This window comes from Equus quagga, chromosome 3 (genome assembly GCF_021613505.1).
Source record: "Equus quagga isolate Etosha38 chromosome 3, UCLA_HA_Equagga_1.0, whole genome shotgun sequence".
NCBI lineage: Eukaryota > Metazoa > Chordata > Mammalia > Perissodactyla > Equidae > Equus > Equus quagga.
In genome coordinates this window covers 67,215,863-67,235,484 of record NC_060269.1, presented here as the reverse complement: position 1 = coordinate 67,235,484, position 19,622 = coordinate 67,215,863, and the positions used below count along the sequence as shown (strand labels likewise).

At 34.3% G+C, this 19,622-nt stretch overlaps 1 protein-coding gene across 1 annotated transcript in view; it reads left to right on the top strand.

Annotated features, from left to right (window-relative positions):
• Positions 1–19,622, top strand: part of ADAM7 (ADAM metallopeptidase domain 7) — a 79,226-nt gene that overhangs the window by 3,023 nt on the left and 56,581 nt on the right. Inside the window, exons 3-6 of the mRNA XM_046655733.1 lie at positions 454–530; positions 16,573–16,651; positions 17,999–18,075; positions 19,115–19,307. Coding sequence (XP_046511689.1) covers positions 454–530; positions 16,573–16,651; positions 17,999–18,075; positions 19,115–19,307 — 426 coding nt within the window. The remainder of the gene's footprint in view (positions 1–453; positions 531–16,572; positions 16,652–17,998; positions 18,076–19,114; positions 19,308–19,622) is intronic.

Genomic DNA, 19,622 nt, shown 5'->3' with positions numbered 1-19,622 from the left:
AAATAAGAAAAGTCTGAGAAACTATCACAGTCTAGAGGAGCCTACAGAGACATTGCAAGTAAAAGTGATGTGGTCTCCTGGATGAACTAAAAATACATAAACAGAAGATCCGGGGAGCGGTGGAATGCAGCAAGGAACGTAGCAAATTGCACATCTCTAGACAAGGAGAGAATGTGCATTTGTTCATTTCCTTTTTATTTTATGACTAGAAAAAAAGCCCATCAAAAATTTTAATTAGAAAATAACTTGAAAGAAAAATGCTCCATATATTAGCTCTCTCATAAATTCAGCTTTATCAGTATTTATCGTTTTGCCCGAAAGGACTGCTGAATGCTGGGCTGCTGGGTAGACTGTGAAAGATCCACAATTTCCCCTCCACCCACCCCACTACCAACTCCCAACACACACTAAATGGCCACACATTTAAGTCACATGATGGGTATTGTTTTTCAGGAAACTTATGAAGAAGAATTGTTGTATGAAATAAGCCTAAATAGAAAAAGCTTAATACTTCATCTTTTAAAATCAAGGTAAGTTCTATTTGGCTTCAATACCTTATAGATTGTTTAGTCTATAGTATCCCAGTTTTTGTGAAAACTGCCAGTGAAGTGAATTCCTCAAGTCATTGTTATCTATATGTAATCTGAATTCTTACTCTTCTAGTATAAGTCCATCTCATCTCAACAGCTCACCAACTATTATAGATGCTGTTCTCCAATTCCTAAATTAGTCCCTATTTTGGGTACCTGGAGATCTTTGAGCTCCGTGTACTCACTGTAAGAAGAGAGTTAATACGTTACCTCTTTGTGAATAGGTGGAACGAAAGATATTTGAAAGCCATGGTTTTTAAAATGCCTTCTAAGTTATTTAAAATAGATGCCAAACTAAGTTCTGTTGGGGAGTAAGCTAAGAACTGGGAAGAATTTACTTCATCAAGTTATCTTCTGTAAGTTAAATAATTCTAATGCCCCTATCTGTCTTCAGTAGCTCTCTTCACAACTTTTGTTGTTGTTGTTGAATTTCCGTTGTTTTCCTTTGGGCCATTCCTACACACAACAGCTTGGCCTCCCAGTCCCAAACATTAAAATCATGAAGAATTGTCAAATGCTAAGTTAAATGGAAGGATAACTCTCTTGAAGAAATGAGACTCTGGCCTATTAGCTAAAAACAACAACAAAAATATAAAACAAACAAATAAACGAAAAGTCCTCCTTTCACTCAGAGTCCTCCACTGGACAAATGTACAGAAGTATAATAAATCTAATAGCATAACTATATTGATAATTTATTCAGACTGTACATATTCTAACACTCCCAGGATGGAAGGAAGCTAACATTTATTGAGCAATTGCTATGTGCCTTTCCTCAAACTTCTCTCTTAATCCCCACAATACCCATATGAAGCAGATATTGTTTTATTCCCATTTTACTGAGGAAGAATCATAGGTTCACTGAGATAATAAGTTGTCCAGGATCACATGTAGGTAATGATGCTGGTTGTCTAACTCAGATCTGCCTGCTTTTAAAATTACCCCATGCTGCCTCTGCCTCAAATAGCCAACGTCATTATTTTAGTCATTGTTTAATTCTGCTAATCAGCCTGAAGTGGTATATTATAGAATTATAGACATGCAAAGCAGTTTAATCTAATGTTGATATTGCTGATCAATGAGAAGGCAACATTACCTGGTTCCCTCAGTTTCAAGAAGTAAGCGAATTTCACACATACCAAAAAGCATCCCAGATCTGTGAATATTATTTATTCACGTTTTCGTATAATATGGTAACAAACAAACACTCAATCGTTTTTGTTGAGGAAGATTAGCCCTGAGCTAACTACTGCCAATCCTCCTCTTTTTGCTGAGGAAGACTGGCCCTGAGCTAACATCCATGCCCATCTTCCTGTACTTTATATGTGGGACTCCTTCCACAGCACGGCTTGCCAAGCAGTGCCATGTCCGCACCCAAGATCCAAACCGGCAAACCCCGGCCTGCGGAAGTGGAAAGTGCGAAGTAACCGCTGCGCCACTGGGCTGGCCCCTCAATCTTTTTAATTTAGATTTTTATCCGTCTTTTTTCTGTAACCACTTTTTTTTCCGTATTTCCCCTATGAGTTTCCTTTAATTTGATTTTAACCATACTGAATACCTCTTTTATAAGTTGATGTTGAGAAATAGAGGTGAACCTTCATAGGCCAACCATGTCAAATCAGATTGTTTATTCATCCAGTGGAAACACTGATTGGGTCAACTTTGTTTTCACTATAATAAATCAATTAATAGGTGTAAAGTTACATTCGTATGTGTAAATGAGGCAAAAGAAACATTAATTTGGAATATGCTATACAACCAAGCACTTTACTAAAAGTTTTATATATTCTATTTCAAAATAACCACAAAATGATTTTGTTCTATTTACCTGTTATATCTCTTTCATTTTTACCAATAGTTTATTATAAAAAAGATCTTACACACAAAGTTGAAAGAATTTTATAGTGAACGTTCATATACCCATTAATATATACATATATTCATAATCCCATCAAGATATACATATTTACATATCCCCATCAACATTTTACCATGCTTGTTTCATATCATATTTCCTTGTCTATCCCTTATTCTATCCATCCACCCATCCATCCATCTTATTTTCATGCATTTCAAACTATATTGTAGACATCAGTATACTTCCCTCTAAATACTTCAATGAGCCTATCTTTAGTGTTTAATATTTGTTCACAGTTTTTTCTTTTGATGTAAAATTTTCATGCAACAAAATGCAAACCTTAAGTGTACATTCATTGAATTTTGACAAATGCACAAACTTGTTACCCAAATTCCTGTAGAAATGAATTACAAAAGAACTGTCACTCAGCGAACTTACTCTTTCTCCTTCCTAGTCAACTTCCCTCAAAACGTGCTAACAGAGGTTTTACTCATTATAGATTACTTTTGTCCATTCTAGAAGCTCTTATAAATAGATTTATACTGGGTGTACTCTTTTGTATAAGGCTTCCTTAATTCAGCATGCCATTAATGAGATTCATGAACGTAGCTCCAGGTATCAGAAGTTTGGGTCTTCTACTTTCTGAGTACTATTCCGTGTATAAGTATACTACAGTTTGTTTACCCATTCTTCTACTGATGGACACGTAGGCTGCTTCCAGTGCTTGGCTGTCGTGAATAAAGCTTGAATGAGCAGTCTTGTACAGTCTTTTTATAAATACGTGTCTTCATTTCTCCTTGGTGAACACCCAGGCATCAGATTCCTGGGTCACAGGGTATGTGTATGTTTAGCTTTATTTAAAAAAAAGAACAACTGCCATTTTCCAAACTGGTTGTACAATTTTATGTAACTACCAACAGTGTATGAAAATTCTAGTTTCTCCATCTCCTCTTCACCGTTTGGTGTCCTCCCCCTTTTTAATTTTAGTTATGCTAGTGAGTTTGCGGTAACACTTCATTCTAGGTAAATTTTCAGTTCCCTGTTGAAAGGTTTTTTAATGTGATTATTGACCTTTTGTATATCTTTTGTAAAGTATCTGTTTAAATATTTACCCATTTATTTGTGCTTTATTGAGTTAGAGGAGCTCTTTATATAGCGTACAGACTATCCTTTTGTCAAATATATTTCTTAAGTGGTTTCTTTTAGCCTGTGACTTTTTTCATTCATTTTCTTAACTATGTCTTTTAAAGAGTAAAAATTTATAATACTAAACAAATTTTGATTTATCAAATTTTTCCTTTATGATAATTGCTTTCTGTGACCTCTTCTAAAGTCTTCATGGTTTTAGCTTTTAATTTTTGTGTATTATCATCTTGAATTTATGTGTGTGTGTGTGTGTGTGTGTGTCCACATGATTTGTGGGAGGGGCCACGTTCTTGTTGTTCCATATGCCTAGCTAGTTATTCCAGCCCATTTTGTTGAATTGCCTTTCTTTGGATTAAATTGCTTTTGTACCTTTGACCGAAATCAAAGGACTATTTCTTGGCTCTCTGTTCTATCCTGTTTATCCACCTTTCAGTCCTTAAGCCATGACCATATTGTCTTGATTACTGCAGCTAGATAGTAAGTCTAAAGGCCAGTTTGGGTAACTTCTCCAATTTTGTTCTTCTTTCTCAGAATTTTTAAAAATTGCAGAGCCCTTGCATTTCTCTGTAAAATTTAGAATATGCTTATTAATTTCTATTTTTAAAAAAGCCCGCTAAAACTTTGGTTAAGATTTTATTGGATCTGTACATCAATTGGAGAGAATTGATATCAATAATATTGAGTCTTCGTGTTGTATCTCTATATTTATTTAAATCTTCTTTAATTTTCATCAGTTTTGTAATTTATAATGTAGAGCTCTCTCATGTCTTTTGTTAGACTTATTTCTGCATGTTTAATATTTGTGATGTTTATTATTTCATTTTTCTATTGGGAGGCCTTAATCTATGAATTTATTGACTGTTTTATTGATTACTTAGAGATTTTCATCAGCAAATACTGGCGATTTTATTTATTTATTTCTAATCTTATTCCTTTTATTCCTATACTTTATTGCAATGGCTAAGAACTCCAGTACAATTTGAGAAGTAGTGAGAGTTGGCAAGCTAACATTATTCCTGACCTTAAAAGGAAAGTCTTCAATATTGAATGATTAATATGATATTGCCAGTGGATTTGTCATTGGCATACTTTATTTATTAGATTAAGACAATTCCCTGAGAAGTTTGAGGAAAGTGTTTTGTCTCCATCCATTGAAATGTCCATATGGTAATTTATGCTGATTGATTTTTGAATGTTAAACCAAGCTTGGATCCCTGGGATAAAACTCTGTTTGCTGTATTCAGTTTACTAATGTTTTATGAAGGGTTTTTGAAACCATTTTAATGATGGATGTTATTCTGTATTTTTAGGGTCTTTTAATGCCTATGTCAGATTTTTATATTAGGATCATGTTGGCCTCATAAAATGAGTTGGGAAGCGTTCTTCCTTCCTATATTTTCTAAAGGATGTCCACTTTAGAATGTTTGATAGAATTTGCAAGTGAATTTATCTGTGCTTTGAGGATTTTTTGTGTGTATGTGTGGCGAGGAGGTCTTCTGATTCCAAATTCAATTTTATTCAGATTTTCTATTTCATTTTGTGTCAGTTTTAAATTGTAATTTACAAGGAAAAATGTATATTTCTTATAAGTTGTCAATTTTGGGGCATAAAGTGTTTCATAATATTCTCTTATAATTCTTTTAATGTCTGTATTATCTTTAGTATAACCCCTCTATAATTTCTAATATTGGTGATTTGAGTTCTCCCTCTTTTTTTCTTGACCACTTTAAAGAGGTTTATCAATTTGTTGATCTTTTCAAATAACAAATTTGGCTTTCTTAATTATTGCTATTGTTTGTATATTGATTTCACCGATTATATTATATTTATTAATTTATTATTCCTACTTGCTTAGTGCTTACTGTTCTCTTTTTATGCAAACATTTCATCTTTCTGTCATTAGTATTTAAAATATTTAAAGCTATGATGTTCCCTCCAAGCACTAATTTAGATGCATCTTGAAAATCATGATATGTTGTATTTTTATTATCATTCATTTCAAAATATTTTCTAATTTCTTTTAAGATTTCTCCTTTGATTTGTGGATTATTTAAGAGTGTGTTATTTAACTTCCAATATTTGATGGGGTTTTTATTTACATATCTTTGTGTGAAACTTTTTAGATTTAATTCTATTTTTGATAAAGAATATACTTTGCATGAGATCAATTTTTTTAAAATGTATTGCAATTTGTTTTATGGACAAACATTTGTCCTAACTTGTTAAACACACCACGTGCACTTGAAAAGAATATGTATTTTGCAGTTGTTGTGTGAAATGTTCTATAAACAACAATTAGGAGAAGATGGTTGGTAGGATTATTTAGATCTATTTTTACTCATTTACTTTGTTGTGACACTTGTTGAGAGAGAAATGCCAAAATATTCATCTACAATTTTGGAATTGTTTATTTCTTTTTTCAATTCTTTTAATATTTTCTTCATGTATTCTGAAGCTTAGTTAGCTATTAGATTCATACACATTTATAATTGTTTTTTTCATATGGTGAATTGACTTTTATCATTAGCTCATTGTAGAATGCTCCTCTTGTTGGGAAGTATATTTCACCTCATATTAATCTAGCTTATCCCAGCCTTCATATGTTTACTGTTTGCATAGTGTACTATTTTTTATCCATTTTTTCAACCTATCTGTCTTTACATTTAAAATGTGTCTCTTGTAATACAGCAAGTAATTAGGTCTTGATTTTTAATGAATTCTGACAATCTGATTTCTAATTGGAATGTTTAATCCATTAACTTTTAATGTTATGAATGATATGATTATATTTAATATTTAATTTCTGTTTATCTCTGTATTTTGTTTCTCTGGTCTTCTTTTCCTTCCTTCTTTGGGTCTTTGGATTATTTGATTTTTCTTTTGAACTTTGCATACTGACTTTTATCTATGGGCTTTTTAGCAATATTTCTCTGCTTTAGTTATAAGCTTTGTTTTAGAGATTACAAAATATGTTTACAGTTACTATTGTATCATTTTATGTAAAATGTAAAAACTTTGCAATCATATAAGTCCATTTGCAACCATTACTCCTTTATGCTAACCTGTCATATGTATACACCTATATACATTATTAACCCCATGATGCATGGCTATAATTTTGGCTTTAAACAGTCATTATGTGTCTTAAAGAAGTTAAATGAAAATATGTTTTTATCTACTCACTTGTTTACCATTATCTGTCTCTCTATTCTTAGAGATTTAATTTTTCATCTGCTTTCACTCACTACAGCCTGAAGAACTTCCATTACCCATTTTTGTAGTACAGGTCTGTGGGCAAAAATCTACCTTAGTTTTTCAAATTTTTTAATCTGAAATAATCTTTGCTTTTCTTTCATTCTTCATTCCTTCATTTATATCCAGCTATTTTTGGCTGGATGTAAAATTATGCTTTGACAACATTTTTATTTCTTTTGGCAAAAGATGCTGACATTGTTTTACTATCTTCTGGCCTCCATAATCTCTAATGAGATGTTGGTGGTAATTGGAATTTCTGTTCTCCTGTACATGTTACGTTGTTTTTCTCTTGCTGCTTTCCAGGTTTGTCTCAGTTTTTGTTACTCTGCAATTTGACAATAACATGCACCGCTGTGATTTTCTTCATATTTATCATGCTTGTTTTTTATTGAACTTCATGAAACTATAATTTGTCCTCTTCAAACTGGATAAAATTTCAGTCGCTATTTTTCCAATTTTATTTGCCACAGTCTTTCTAGCACTGTGTCAGTATTTTAGTCCTTTTGATATTATCCTACATGTCCCTGAAGCTTTGCTTTTTTTTCTTTCTTTTCTTCAGGTTGGATAATTTCTAATGATCTATCATCAAGTTTATTAACTCTTTCTTATATCAATTCCATTCTTTTTTTTTTTAAGATTTTATTTTTTTTCTTTTTCTCCCCAAAGCCCCCTGGTACATAGTTGTATATTCTTCATTGTGGGTCCTTCTAGTCGTGGCATGTGGGATGCTGCCTCAGCATGGTTTGATGAGCAGTGCCACGTCCACACCCAGGATTCGAACCAACGAAACACTGGGTCACCTGCAGCGGAGCACGCAAACTTAACCACTTGGCCACGGGGCCAGCCCCATCAATTCCATTCTTATTTTAAACCCATACAATGAACCTTTTTATGTAGAATATTTTTCAATTATATAATTTTCAATTTGTTTTAAAAAATAATTTTCCTTTTTCTGCTGATTTTTCATGCATTTCAAGCCTATTTTCTTTTACCTTGTTGAGCATAGTTATAATATCTGCTTTAAAATCTTTATCTATAATTTCAACCTCTGGATGATCTTGAGGTAGATCTCTGTTTTTTGACTTACCTCTTGACAATAGTTCAAATTTTCCTGTTTCTTCACGTGTTGAGTAAATTTAGAGTTGAGTAAATTGTGTGCTGAGCAATTTAAACAAAACGTGGTAGGGACTTTTGATTCTGTTATGTTTCTCTGAAGGGGTTTGATACTTTTGTTTTATCAGGAAACTAACTTTGTTGAACTCAAACTGCAAACTCTGTCTTTTGAGGGGCAGCTCAAATTTCAGTCAATTATTTTATTCTTAACAGCATTTATTTACTGAACATTGTTAATATTCCATATATTGTCTTAGGAGCTAGAGAGACACGAATAAAAAATAATAAGTCCCTTCTTTAAAGTAATTCACAGGTAACCTTGAAGATAGAAATGATAACATAGTAAGGGCAGGCAAATAACAACTGGTGGACCAAATTGGGCTGCGTTTCAATTTATGCAAGCTGAGAATAATTTTTAAATTTTAAAATATTTAGAGTGAAAATAAACAAAAAAATAAAACTAAGCTAGACAAAGAACATGTAACAAAGACGGTATGTGGCCCACCTAACCTAAAATGTTTATCATCTTGGTGTTTACAGAAAAGTTTGCTGATCTCTATAACATATGATAAAAATGTAGTAAACATGAAAAGGAGATTTTGGAAGTGTAAAATACACATAGAGGAAGGAATCTCAAGGTCTACCTGGAGAGAGGAAGCATGTTTTGAGTTGGTTTTTGAAGCAGTTCTGGAAGTTTATCATGTTGGGAGTGGGAGTGGCCAGGTGTAGCTCGAAGTAAGTTCAAGGACTTTACAAATAGTTTGCTTTTTCTTTATTCTATATTTATATTTCTATATTCTATATTCTATATTTATTTCTGAGATATCTTGAACTCTGTGGCTTATAACAACTATTTCCCTCTAACTTGTTAAAATCCATTAGCATGCTTACTCCTCCAACATCCAAGTAGTCACTGAAATGTTAAATCACTCTTAGATCAGGAACACATGACCATAAAGCATTTTTGAAACTGTAGAATCTTCATGATTTGCCATTTCTAAATCATTTATTATGGCTATTTGAGCATTATCATTTTTTCCTCATGTATTACATGTTTCAATATTCACACAAAATATTTAATTTGAGAGAAACGCTGATGTCCAGTTGCCATCTTGGTTAGTCCCTAGATTTAATAGATTCTACCATGGCAAAAATACTATGTGATGATAAATGTATTGTGATTATGTAATGTGTGTATATTTTTAGATTTAAAATAACAGTAAGCATAACTTGTGCTTTTCTGCAGCCCAAACATCATGATCATATTTAATATTAAATCATATTAAAGAATGGAATGCCAAATGGTACAAAATTCTATAAAATTTCTTAAAATGATATATTTTGATTTATTTTAAAAAATGAGACTATAGGTTTTCACTTCCAGAAAAATGGAGCAGACATACTTTTCCTCATTCTTTCCACTAACTACAACTAAAACCTCTGGACATTACATATATAAAACAAATGTAAGACGACTGACGGATGGGGACTTTTGTACCCAAGGAAAGACAGACACAGTGTGAGTTTCTTGAATTTTCTTTTTGCTTCATATATACCAGACTGGATACTGGAGAAATAAACAACGTGGAAATGCCAAGAAACACAGACAAAAATGTCCCCAAAAATCCTGCTCTATTTAGCCAAAAGGTTAAGAAAGAGGTAGGCTAGAAAGACAAAAAAAGTTTAGGTAATAAATGTTCTACTCTAGCAAACATCACAGAAAAAACTGTGGCTCCATTCCCATCCCAACCAGAAAATGCAGAATGGAAAGACTAAACTTCTATCCTTGTCAGGCTATAAAAAGGTACCCCAACCATTCCCTCTTCTGTGTAGTGATGTCAGACCTAGTTAAATGGGGAGCCAGGACTTTCATCTTGGTCCAGTGGTAGGGAGCCCCATTTTTCCCACAGTAGTGTGAGCAGAAACAATGTGTAAAGCCTAGACACCACGCCCACCCAGCAAAATGAGGTACCTCTCACCCTCCCTGCTGGGTTAATGTCAGAGGAGGCCTAGAGAAGGGTAAATAAGGCCACTCCTCACAGTATCAGTGGAAGCCACATGGGGAGCATAGATGAGCATCCCTGTCTTTTCTAGCTGGGGTAGTTCCAGCAGAGGCCTAGTGGAAAGACAGAATTTTGACCCTCACCAAGCAACAACAAGGAGCTCATGTAGGCCAAGTGCCAAACCTGGATGTCCAGCCCCACTTGACAGTAATGAGGTGCCCTGCATTACAGTGGTATCAGAGGAGACCTGCTAAAACACAATGTTTAAATAAGATCCAGAGCCTTGTAATATAATACCAAAATACCCAAGTTTTAATTGAAAATCATGTATCATACCAAAATCCAAAAATATTTAAATATAAAAAAGAAAAGACAATTGATAGTTGCCAACACCAAAGTGAAATAGATGTTAGAATTGTCTGACAAGATTTTAAAATAGCTACCATAAAAACGTTCCAATGAGCAATGACAAACGTACTTGAAATAAATGAAAAAAGAGAATGCCTCAGGAAATGAATAGGAAATCTCAACAAAGAAATAGAAGATATAAAGAAAAGCCAAACAGAAATTTTAGAACTGAAAAGTAAAATACTTGGGAAAAAATAAAACCTTCAATAGATGGGCTCCCCACTAGAATGGAGAGGACAGTAAAAATAATCAGTTAACATAGAATAATAGGAATTACACAATCTGAATAACAGGGAGAAAATTGACTGGAAATAAAACAGACTATCAGAGTCCAGCATGGTGGCATAATGGTTAAGTTTGTGCACTTCACTGTGGCCTGGGGTTCGTGGGGTCGGATCCCAACTGTGGACCTACACACCGTTCATCAAACCATGCTGTGGCAGAGTCCCACATGCAAAATGGAGGAAGATTCACACAGAGGTTAGCTCAGCGACAGTCTTCATTAAGCAAAAGGAGTAAGATTGGAAATAGATGTTAGCTGAGAGTCAATCTTCCTCACCAAAAACAAAACCAAAAAAAAAAAACCCAAAAATCAAAAAAAAAAAAGAGTATCAGAAATACATGAAACTAAAATAAAAGATGTAAAATTGATGTTATCAGATTATGGAACTAAAAAGTTATTCAAGGAAAACTTTGATACTGAAAATCTCCAAATTTGCCAAAGAAAACCCCCAAAACTTACTAGTTCAAGAAGATGAACAAACACAAAATGGGATAAACTAAAAAAAAAAACCCATTCCAAGACACAGTATAGTTGCTTTTACATATATATATAAATATATATATATATTTTTTAATCAACTAAGAAACTATACAAAGAGATACATCGAAAAGTACTATGGTATGGTAGCAGAAATAAATCAAAATGAAATTTGAAAATATATTCAAGTGACCCACAAGAAGGAAGGAAAAGGAAAATAGAGCATGAAAAAAAAACAAGAAGACGCCAGCCTGGTGGCACAGCAGTTGGGTTTGCACACTCTGCTTTGGCAGTCCGGGGTTCGCTGGTTCAGATCCCATACACAGACCCATGCATTGCTTATGCGGCAGGCATCCCACATATAAAGTAGAGGAAGATGGGCATGGATGTTAGCTCAGGGCCAATCTTCCTCAGTAAAATGAGGAGGATTGACAGCAGACATTAGCTCAGGGCTGATCTTCCTAAAAGAAAAAAAATGGAGAGTGAGAAGAAGTAGAAACAAAAAATAAAATGGCAGATTTAAGCCTTAAAAAACAATAATTGCTTTAAATCTAAATGGTCTAACTATTCCAATTAAAAGACAGAGAATGGCAGCGGGGATGAAAAAATATCACTGAACTATATGTTGTTTATATAATGTCTTCCAGAAAATAGAAGAGGGGATACTTTCCTTCTCATTCTATGAAGCCAGTATTACCCTGATGCCTAAACCAGGTATAAATATAAACAAAATTAAAGTACAGATAAATATCCCTCATGAATGTAGATGCAGAACTTCTTAACAATATATTAGCAAATAGAATTCAACAATGTATAATGAATTATACACCATGAACAAATGGGTTTTTTTTTCCCCATGGTTACAGGCTTATCTAATATTCTAAACTCAATCAATATAGTCTACCATATTAACAATCTAAAGAAGAAAAATCACATGATCATGTCAACTGTTGCAGAAAATGATTTTGACAAAATTCAACACTCATTTAAGATTAAAGATTCTTAGAAACTAGGAATACAGGGGAATGTCCTCAACTTTGTAAAGAATATTTATAAAACCCTACAGCTAACATCATTCTTAATGGTGAAAGACTGAAGACTTTCCTCCTAAAGTCAGGAGCCAGGCGAGTATGTCCACTCTCACCACTACTATTTAACATATTCCCACATGTTCTAGTCAGTGCAACCAGGCAAGAAAAAGAAAGAAAAGACATAGGTTGGGAAGGTAGAAAAAAAGTCCCTATTTGCAGATAATTTGATAACTGTTTGCATAGAAAATCCCAAAGAATCTGCCAAAGGAGCAAACAAAAAACATCTCCTAATGTTCAGCAAGGTCACAGAGGATATCCTCATTCAGAAATCAATTGTGTTTCTGTATATTACTGATAAACACGTGGAAACTGAAATTTAAAATATAGCACCATTTGAATCACTTGAAATAAAGGAATAAAACACTCAGTTATAAGTCTGAGAAATATATACAAGACTTGTACACTGAAAACCACAAAATGCTGATGAAAACATCAAAAAGATGTAAATAGATGAAGTCATATTGTGTTAACGGATTGGAAGACTCAATATAGTAAAAATGTTAATTTTCCTCCAATTGATATATAGGACTATCACAATTCCTATCAAAATCACTGTGAAAGTTTTTGTAAATATCGACAAGATTGTTCTAAAATTTCTGGGGAAAGACAAGGGAACTAGAGTAGCTCAAACAAGTCTGAAAAAAGAAGAAAACAGGAAGAATCACTTCGCCAAATCTCAAGAAATATTACATAGATACAATGTCGTATTGTCAGAGAAATAGACACATAGATTAATGGAATCAAACAGAGAACTCAGAAATAGTTCTACACAAGTAAAACCAAATGATTTTGGGCAGTTTTTACAGCAAATCAATAGAGAAAATGTAATTTCTTCCCCAAATGGTTCTGAAATAATTGGATATCCATAGCAAAAAATAAAAAAAGAACCTCAATCTAAATTCTAAAACTTATATGAAAATTAACTCAAAATGAATTAGGGACATCAATGTAAAATGCAAAACTACAAAACATTTAGATAAAGTAAGAGAATATCTACAGGATCTAGGGCTAGGCGGAGAATTCTTAGACTTCACACCAGAAGCGTGATCAGTAAAAGATAAAACTGATAAATCGGACTTCATCAAAATGAAAAGTGCTTGCTCTGAAAAAGCCCCTGTTATGAGGATGAAAAGACAAGCTGCAGGTTGGGAGGAAACATTTGCAAACCACAACCAATGAAGGACCACTGCCCGGAAGGTAAAAAGAATGCTCAAAACTCAACAAAAATAAATCAAGGCATCCAACTGAAAAATGAGCAAAAGACATGAAGAGATATTTCACCAAAGAGGATATACAGGTGACAAATAAGTATGTGAAAGGATATTCAACATCATTAGCCATTCAGGAAATGCATATTAACCTACAATGAAATATCATTACACACTCATCAGAATGGCTAAAATTAAAAAATAGTTACAACACCAAATGCTGGCAAAGGACAGAGAGAAACTGGATCATTAATACATTGCTGATGGGAATATAAAATGATACAGCACTCTGGAAAAAAAATTGGTGATTTCTTTAAAAACTGAATATGCAACTTCTATGAGATGTATCGGTTGTACTCTTGGGTATTTATTTCAGAGAAACAAAAACTTATGTTCACACAAAGAGCTGTACACTAATGAGTACAACTTTACCCACAAAAGCCCCAAATTGGAAACAGCTCAGATCTCTTCAACAAGTGAATGGTTAAACAAACTGTGGTACACCCATATCGTGGAATACTACTCTACGATAAAATGGAACAACTTGGATGGATTATGAGGGCATTATACTGAATGAAAAAAAAAGCCAGTCTCAAAGGATCACATACTATATTATTCCATTGGTATAACATTCTCAAAATGACAAAATTTTAGAGGCAGAAAATGGGTTAGTCATTTCTATTGTTGTCGGGGAGTATGGAAGATGTATGGAGGGGAGATAAGTGATTATAAAGGAATAACATGAGAGAGATCTTTCTGGTGATGGAATAGTTCTGTATTTTGCTTGAGGTGGCGCAATACAAATCTACATATAAGATAAAATGATACATAACCACACATACACATTATACTAGCGTATATTTTGGGTTTTGATATTGTACTATAATGATTTAGGATGTAACCATTAGGGAAACTAAGTGAAGGGTACACAGACACCAGACTCTGCTACGCTATCTCTGGAACTACTTATGAATCTATAATTATTTCAAAAGAAAAATTTAAAAATTAGATACTAGTACTTTGTCTTCATAAATTGAAAAATGCAGGATCCTTTGTTTTACAAGAAATAAAATTTTACAATATAATTTTGGAGGAATAAAAGAAAGGACACCCACTATGATTCAGTGCCTGAGCTGAAATATACATTCTGGTCACATGTTGAATATATAACCCTTGCTATTTGGAGTTACAGTGAATGAAGGCAAGGTATGTTCACGAAACACAGGCATAAAGGGAAATCTGCTGATCCTGCTCTAATTCGAATTGTTTTGCCAGCTCTTTGAGGAAAAATGAGTAAGAGTGCACAGGCAGATATTTTCAATTCATGTTAAATATTTCCCTGATTTTGTTTTGTAAAAATACGTTTTTGAATAAATGATTATTATATAGTAAGAGAAGACCCATTAGATAAACAATTATGTAGAGTGGATGATGTCAACTTTAATCGTGAACATGTTTATGTGTTTACAAGTATATAAATGTATTTTCATGTTCATATGACATAGTATATGTTCCACCTCTCAGGACTGATTCTGAGCTTGTTCCATTCAGTCAAACTCAAGTAATGGTACTGATGCTAGAGCTTTCTCTACTCCGTCATCATTGCATCTCTAATATAGTCAATGTTCCACTTTTCTTCTTGAGGACTTTTGAACGTTAAAATGGCTATATCCACATGGGGTAATTCAGAGAGAGAGAGAGCTGAGTAAATTTCAGAGCACAGAAGAATGTTGTTTTTGCTGAACAAGAAACAGGCAACCTGCTGGCTGCTATCAGAGACCTCACCAGATAGCATGGATAGAAACAATTAATTAAGCTTCTCTTCCCTAGCTACTTACAATGTACTGTTGAACAAAAGTTGACAGCCTTAGGGGAAATGAGTCAGTCCCCCACCCCCCCGCCCCGCTTTTCCTGGTTCTAGGGACAGTACTCTCCTGGGCACATCAGGAAGTCTTTGCTGCTGATCTAACTGTTTGTATGATACCTCCATGTGTATCCACATTTACTCAGGTAACGCAATCTCCTCCCCTCATCATATTTCCTCTACCCATTCCCTTCCACCAGGCTTCTTTTCCTGGTCTATCCTGGTGATGGGGTAGCCTGGCATCTCTTTTATTTTTGTCTGTCTCTCATTGATAGAAAACTTTCTGGAGCTCTTCATTATTAAACTTTGGAAACACACATTGCTCAGCTCTTACATTTTAAAAGCCTTGCCTTTCAAGACTAGTGTTTCTGTCCTGAGTCTCAAAAGTCTATTTTTCAGGGTAAAATAAAAGCCGATAATTTCCTCCCTTGTTCTTTTCTGCTGTAGCATTCATCTCCTGAGGCAGCTGAGATAGACAATCCTAGTGCTTGGTCTGAGGATACCTATGGGATTCGATACAGGAGATGTGGGAAAGCAGAGTAACTCTTGATTACTCAAATGTTATCCCTTTACTCCTGCAGAGAAAAGACTATGAAGAATCACGTGAAAATATTAGCAGTTGTTATCTCTCGGTGGGATTTCAAGACAATTTTTTTGCACTTTTCTATGTTTTCTAAATTTACTATAATTGATACATACTGCTTTTATCTAAATATATAGCTGTCGGGTTAATATGTGTTAAAATATAGGTATCATATGTATATAAATATATTTGATACATATAAATATATTTTATGTATATGTCATATTTACATATGATACCTATATTTTAACGCATATTAACCCAGCAGCTATATATTCACATAAAATAAATATATTTTTATATAACATATATATTTGTTATATATATCATATTTCTACATATGATATATATTTTTATATACATATGATGTATATTTCACAAGTTTTTTGCATTAATTTTGACTCTTAAGGCAAGACATTTTTACTTAGATAATATTTTCTCTAGGTTCTTCTCAAGATGCTGCCTTGATAAAACTGCCAGAATCTTTTTCTATCTCTTCTACAGTCTTAACCAAATCATGAAATCTGGGTAGGAAACTTTTCCTGTGAGTGAGATTGACTTGCTCACCTGTTTTTGGCATTAGAGGACCTCGCTGAGATTCGAAAGCAGCCTGGAGGCTTCTCTCTCACGTAACTGGTTTTATCTGATAACTTTTCACAGTGACTCTCACTACCTCTCTGCCCTCTTTTCCAGGAAGTTCCTAGCCTCAAATTACAGTGAAACATACTACTCCACAAAAGGAGAGGAGATCACCAGACATCCTCAAATCATGGTATTTTATGGAAACTTCCTATGTCTCTTCTCGGAAAATATTATTTTCTTGTGTGATTTTGAAATCCAATTCTAGCTTTACAAGAGCTTCAGAAAGTATTTCATCAGAAATGGGTCCTACATTGACTACCGTCACTGAACGATCCTGGAACGGAAAATCTGACCCTCTGAGCTCTCGAGGAGGCTGATCATTGCCTAACAAGCAAACCAATGACTGCTAACGTGTTTTTCTTTACAAACTGGTTTCTATGTGCCCCAAATTGTGTTAAGTCTGGAGGGAGGGTACAGCAGGACCCCAAAGAAGTATAAGGTCCCTGATCAGATTGTAATCAAGCTAAATGGCTAAAATCTAAAGACGTGAAACATTTTTAAAAACGCCATCTGATTGACCCTATGTGAGTCACATCCTCTAGTCTTCTCATGCACCAACATTGAGGTCTCTCCTTCATTCTCCAAGTGAATCTCTGTTCGTTTATTGTTAATATTATTCCAGCATATACAGTTTCTATTTTTATAACCTATTCCTCTTTCTAGAACCTGCCCTCTGCAGCATTCTAACCAAGGATGACCTTATTCTCTCTTACCAAAGTATCCTTTTTAAAACCTATTTCCTCTATTTAGGGCAGCTGTCAACTATGAAATCTAAGTCATCATACAATCTTTGTAAAATAGAACATGAAGAAAACTGAGTAACATTCTTTTATGAAGGGAGTGGTTGTTGGCCTGTGAGGGTCTGAGGTCCCTGAGGGGCCATGGAAAGTGTCACACATAGGCAGGAGTTGAACAGACAGAAATGATGGAAAGAGTAAATACCTGCTAGAATCCCCAGGGGCAAAACACCAAGTAGGAAGTGATAAAGATGCCAACCCGAGAGAAGTAGAGAGACAGGAGGGAGAGGCATGCCAGGAGCTGGTTGGAGAGTGAGACCTAACTTTAACAATCATCAAAAACTTTGGCTTGATTTCATATGCAACTGGGGACAAATTATAATAATAGCACAAGAGGGGTAGTTTGGCAGAGATTTTAGGATGGATTAAAGGAGTAATATTTCTGTGGAAAAGGGTCACATTTCTGAGGCTGGTGTCATCAACTAATAGACTGCTAAATTTGGAAGGAAAGAATCCATATACTGCTTTATACAAAGTAACCATGTGATTAAAATAAAAGGATTCTAAAGTAGTTTCAAAATTTTCCAAATGAAAGAAAGCAATGAATGAATGCATGAATGAATATGTGTAATTTATGAGAATGAAGTACTGATATATTCTGAGTAGAAAATATGTAGATATTAACATTTCTATAATATCAATGTATGTATTTATATCAATAGCCTCTTCATCTGTTTTAGGATCACTGTTTTTACCAAGGATCTGTCATACATGAATTAGACTCTGCTGCCAGCATCAGCACGTGTAATGGTCTGAGGTAACGCACAGTTTAGCTTTCTGTTTCCTTTATGAGTTTTCCTATGGATTTTCAAAGACATTCACTTCTCTTCTTTCTTTTCAACAACCCTGGTAAATAGAAAAATAATGAAAAAAAGCTATTGCATATTATGAGTGTGAGTACCCACTCCAGCACATTGATTATGTTCATTTTTGACAAGAAGATATCTAACCCACAGCCCTAAGCAAGACAAGTTCTTCAGTATATGATCAAGGAATTCAGAGTTGGGAGACTGCTGGAAATCATCTAGCCCGACCTTTCATGTTATAGGTCAGAATACTGAAATCAGAAACTTGCTCCTGAATGTTCAATTTGATAGTGTTAGAACTCAGTCCAAACACCAGGCCTCCTAACTTTCAGTCTAAGGAATTCCCACCACACCACAATGCTTCACAGCTTTTTACTAAATCAGGTGGTGTTTCCAGTCTCTAGCAAGTAAAACGTCAGAAGGAGAGCCTATATAAGCTCTCTGTCGATTTTGGGCTCAAAGACAAAGGAGGAAGATGCAGGGAGGGAATGGGGAGAAGAACAAGAAACTTTTGTCTTCATTTATGAGGGCTTTACTTGAGCAGTTCCTAGTGTTTTCAAGAATGAGAACCCCTTGAATGATAAAATTACCACATAATAGTATTTGTGCTTTTATATATTTACTCTACAATTAGGGCATGATGGACATAAAAATTCACAAAATTTTTGGAAGAACTGGGATGCTTACCAGGTGTCCACAGCCCCATGCGGGAATTGCTACTCCACCTATCTTTCAAACTAGAGATTGGGCTATCAAACTTCTGAAAATCCAGATAAGTTAACTCTCACAAAAGTTGTTAATTCAATCAAAGGACACATATAATCTCATCTCTTTATCACCCAGAACACCTGGCTATATGCTCATGAGGACTTTATAGTTTCCCTTTTTTAAAAAAGCAGAGTCAATAAAATGGAACAGAATAGTATTATGTAGTAATATAGTAGTAAAATGGAATGCATCTTAAATATACGTTGTTTCCAATTTCCACAGGGGGTTCTTCAGGGTAAATGACCAAAGGTACCTCATTGAACCAATAAAATACTCAGATGAGGGAGAACATTTGGTGTTCAAATATAACCCGAAGGTGCAGTACGCTGCCAACTATTCTTGTACACAGCTCAATTTTACCAGGACAGCTGTTCCAAAGGATAATGCTAAATCCATGGAAGACTCCAAAATGGAAGTGAGTGCTTTATTTTTAAATCATTTTTACCCCAGGTAAAATGTCTCTTATTTTCTTTATGACCTTGAGAGAGAGATTATGAGCCCAAATAAGTGTACATGCTACCTGAGTCTGACTCTTCATTGTTTGAAATATGAAATGGCAAACTTTCATTTTTATTATCTATATAGAAAGTGTTCATTCCCTACAGTAAATCTCAGTTTGTCTTTTGGATTTCAAGGGAGGGGGATATCTATAACTCTACACACAGATTTATAACATTAGGGCTATAAGTGGTTGGAAAGAATGAAATTTACAATGTCTTGAAACCTCTCC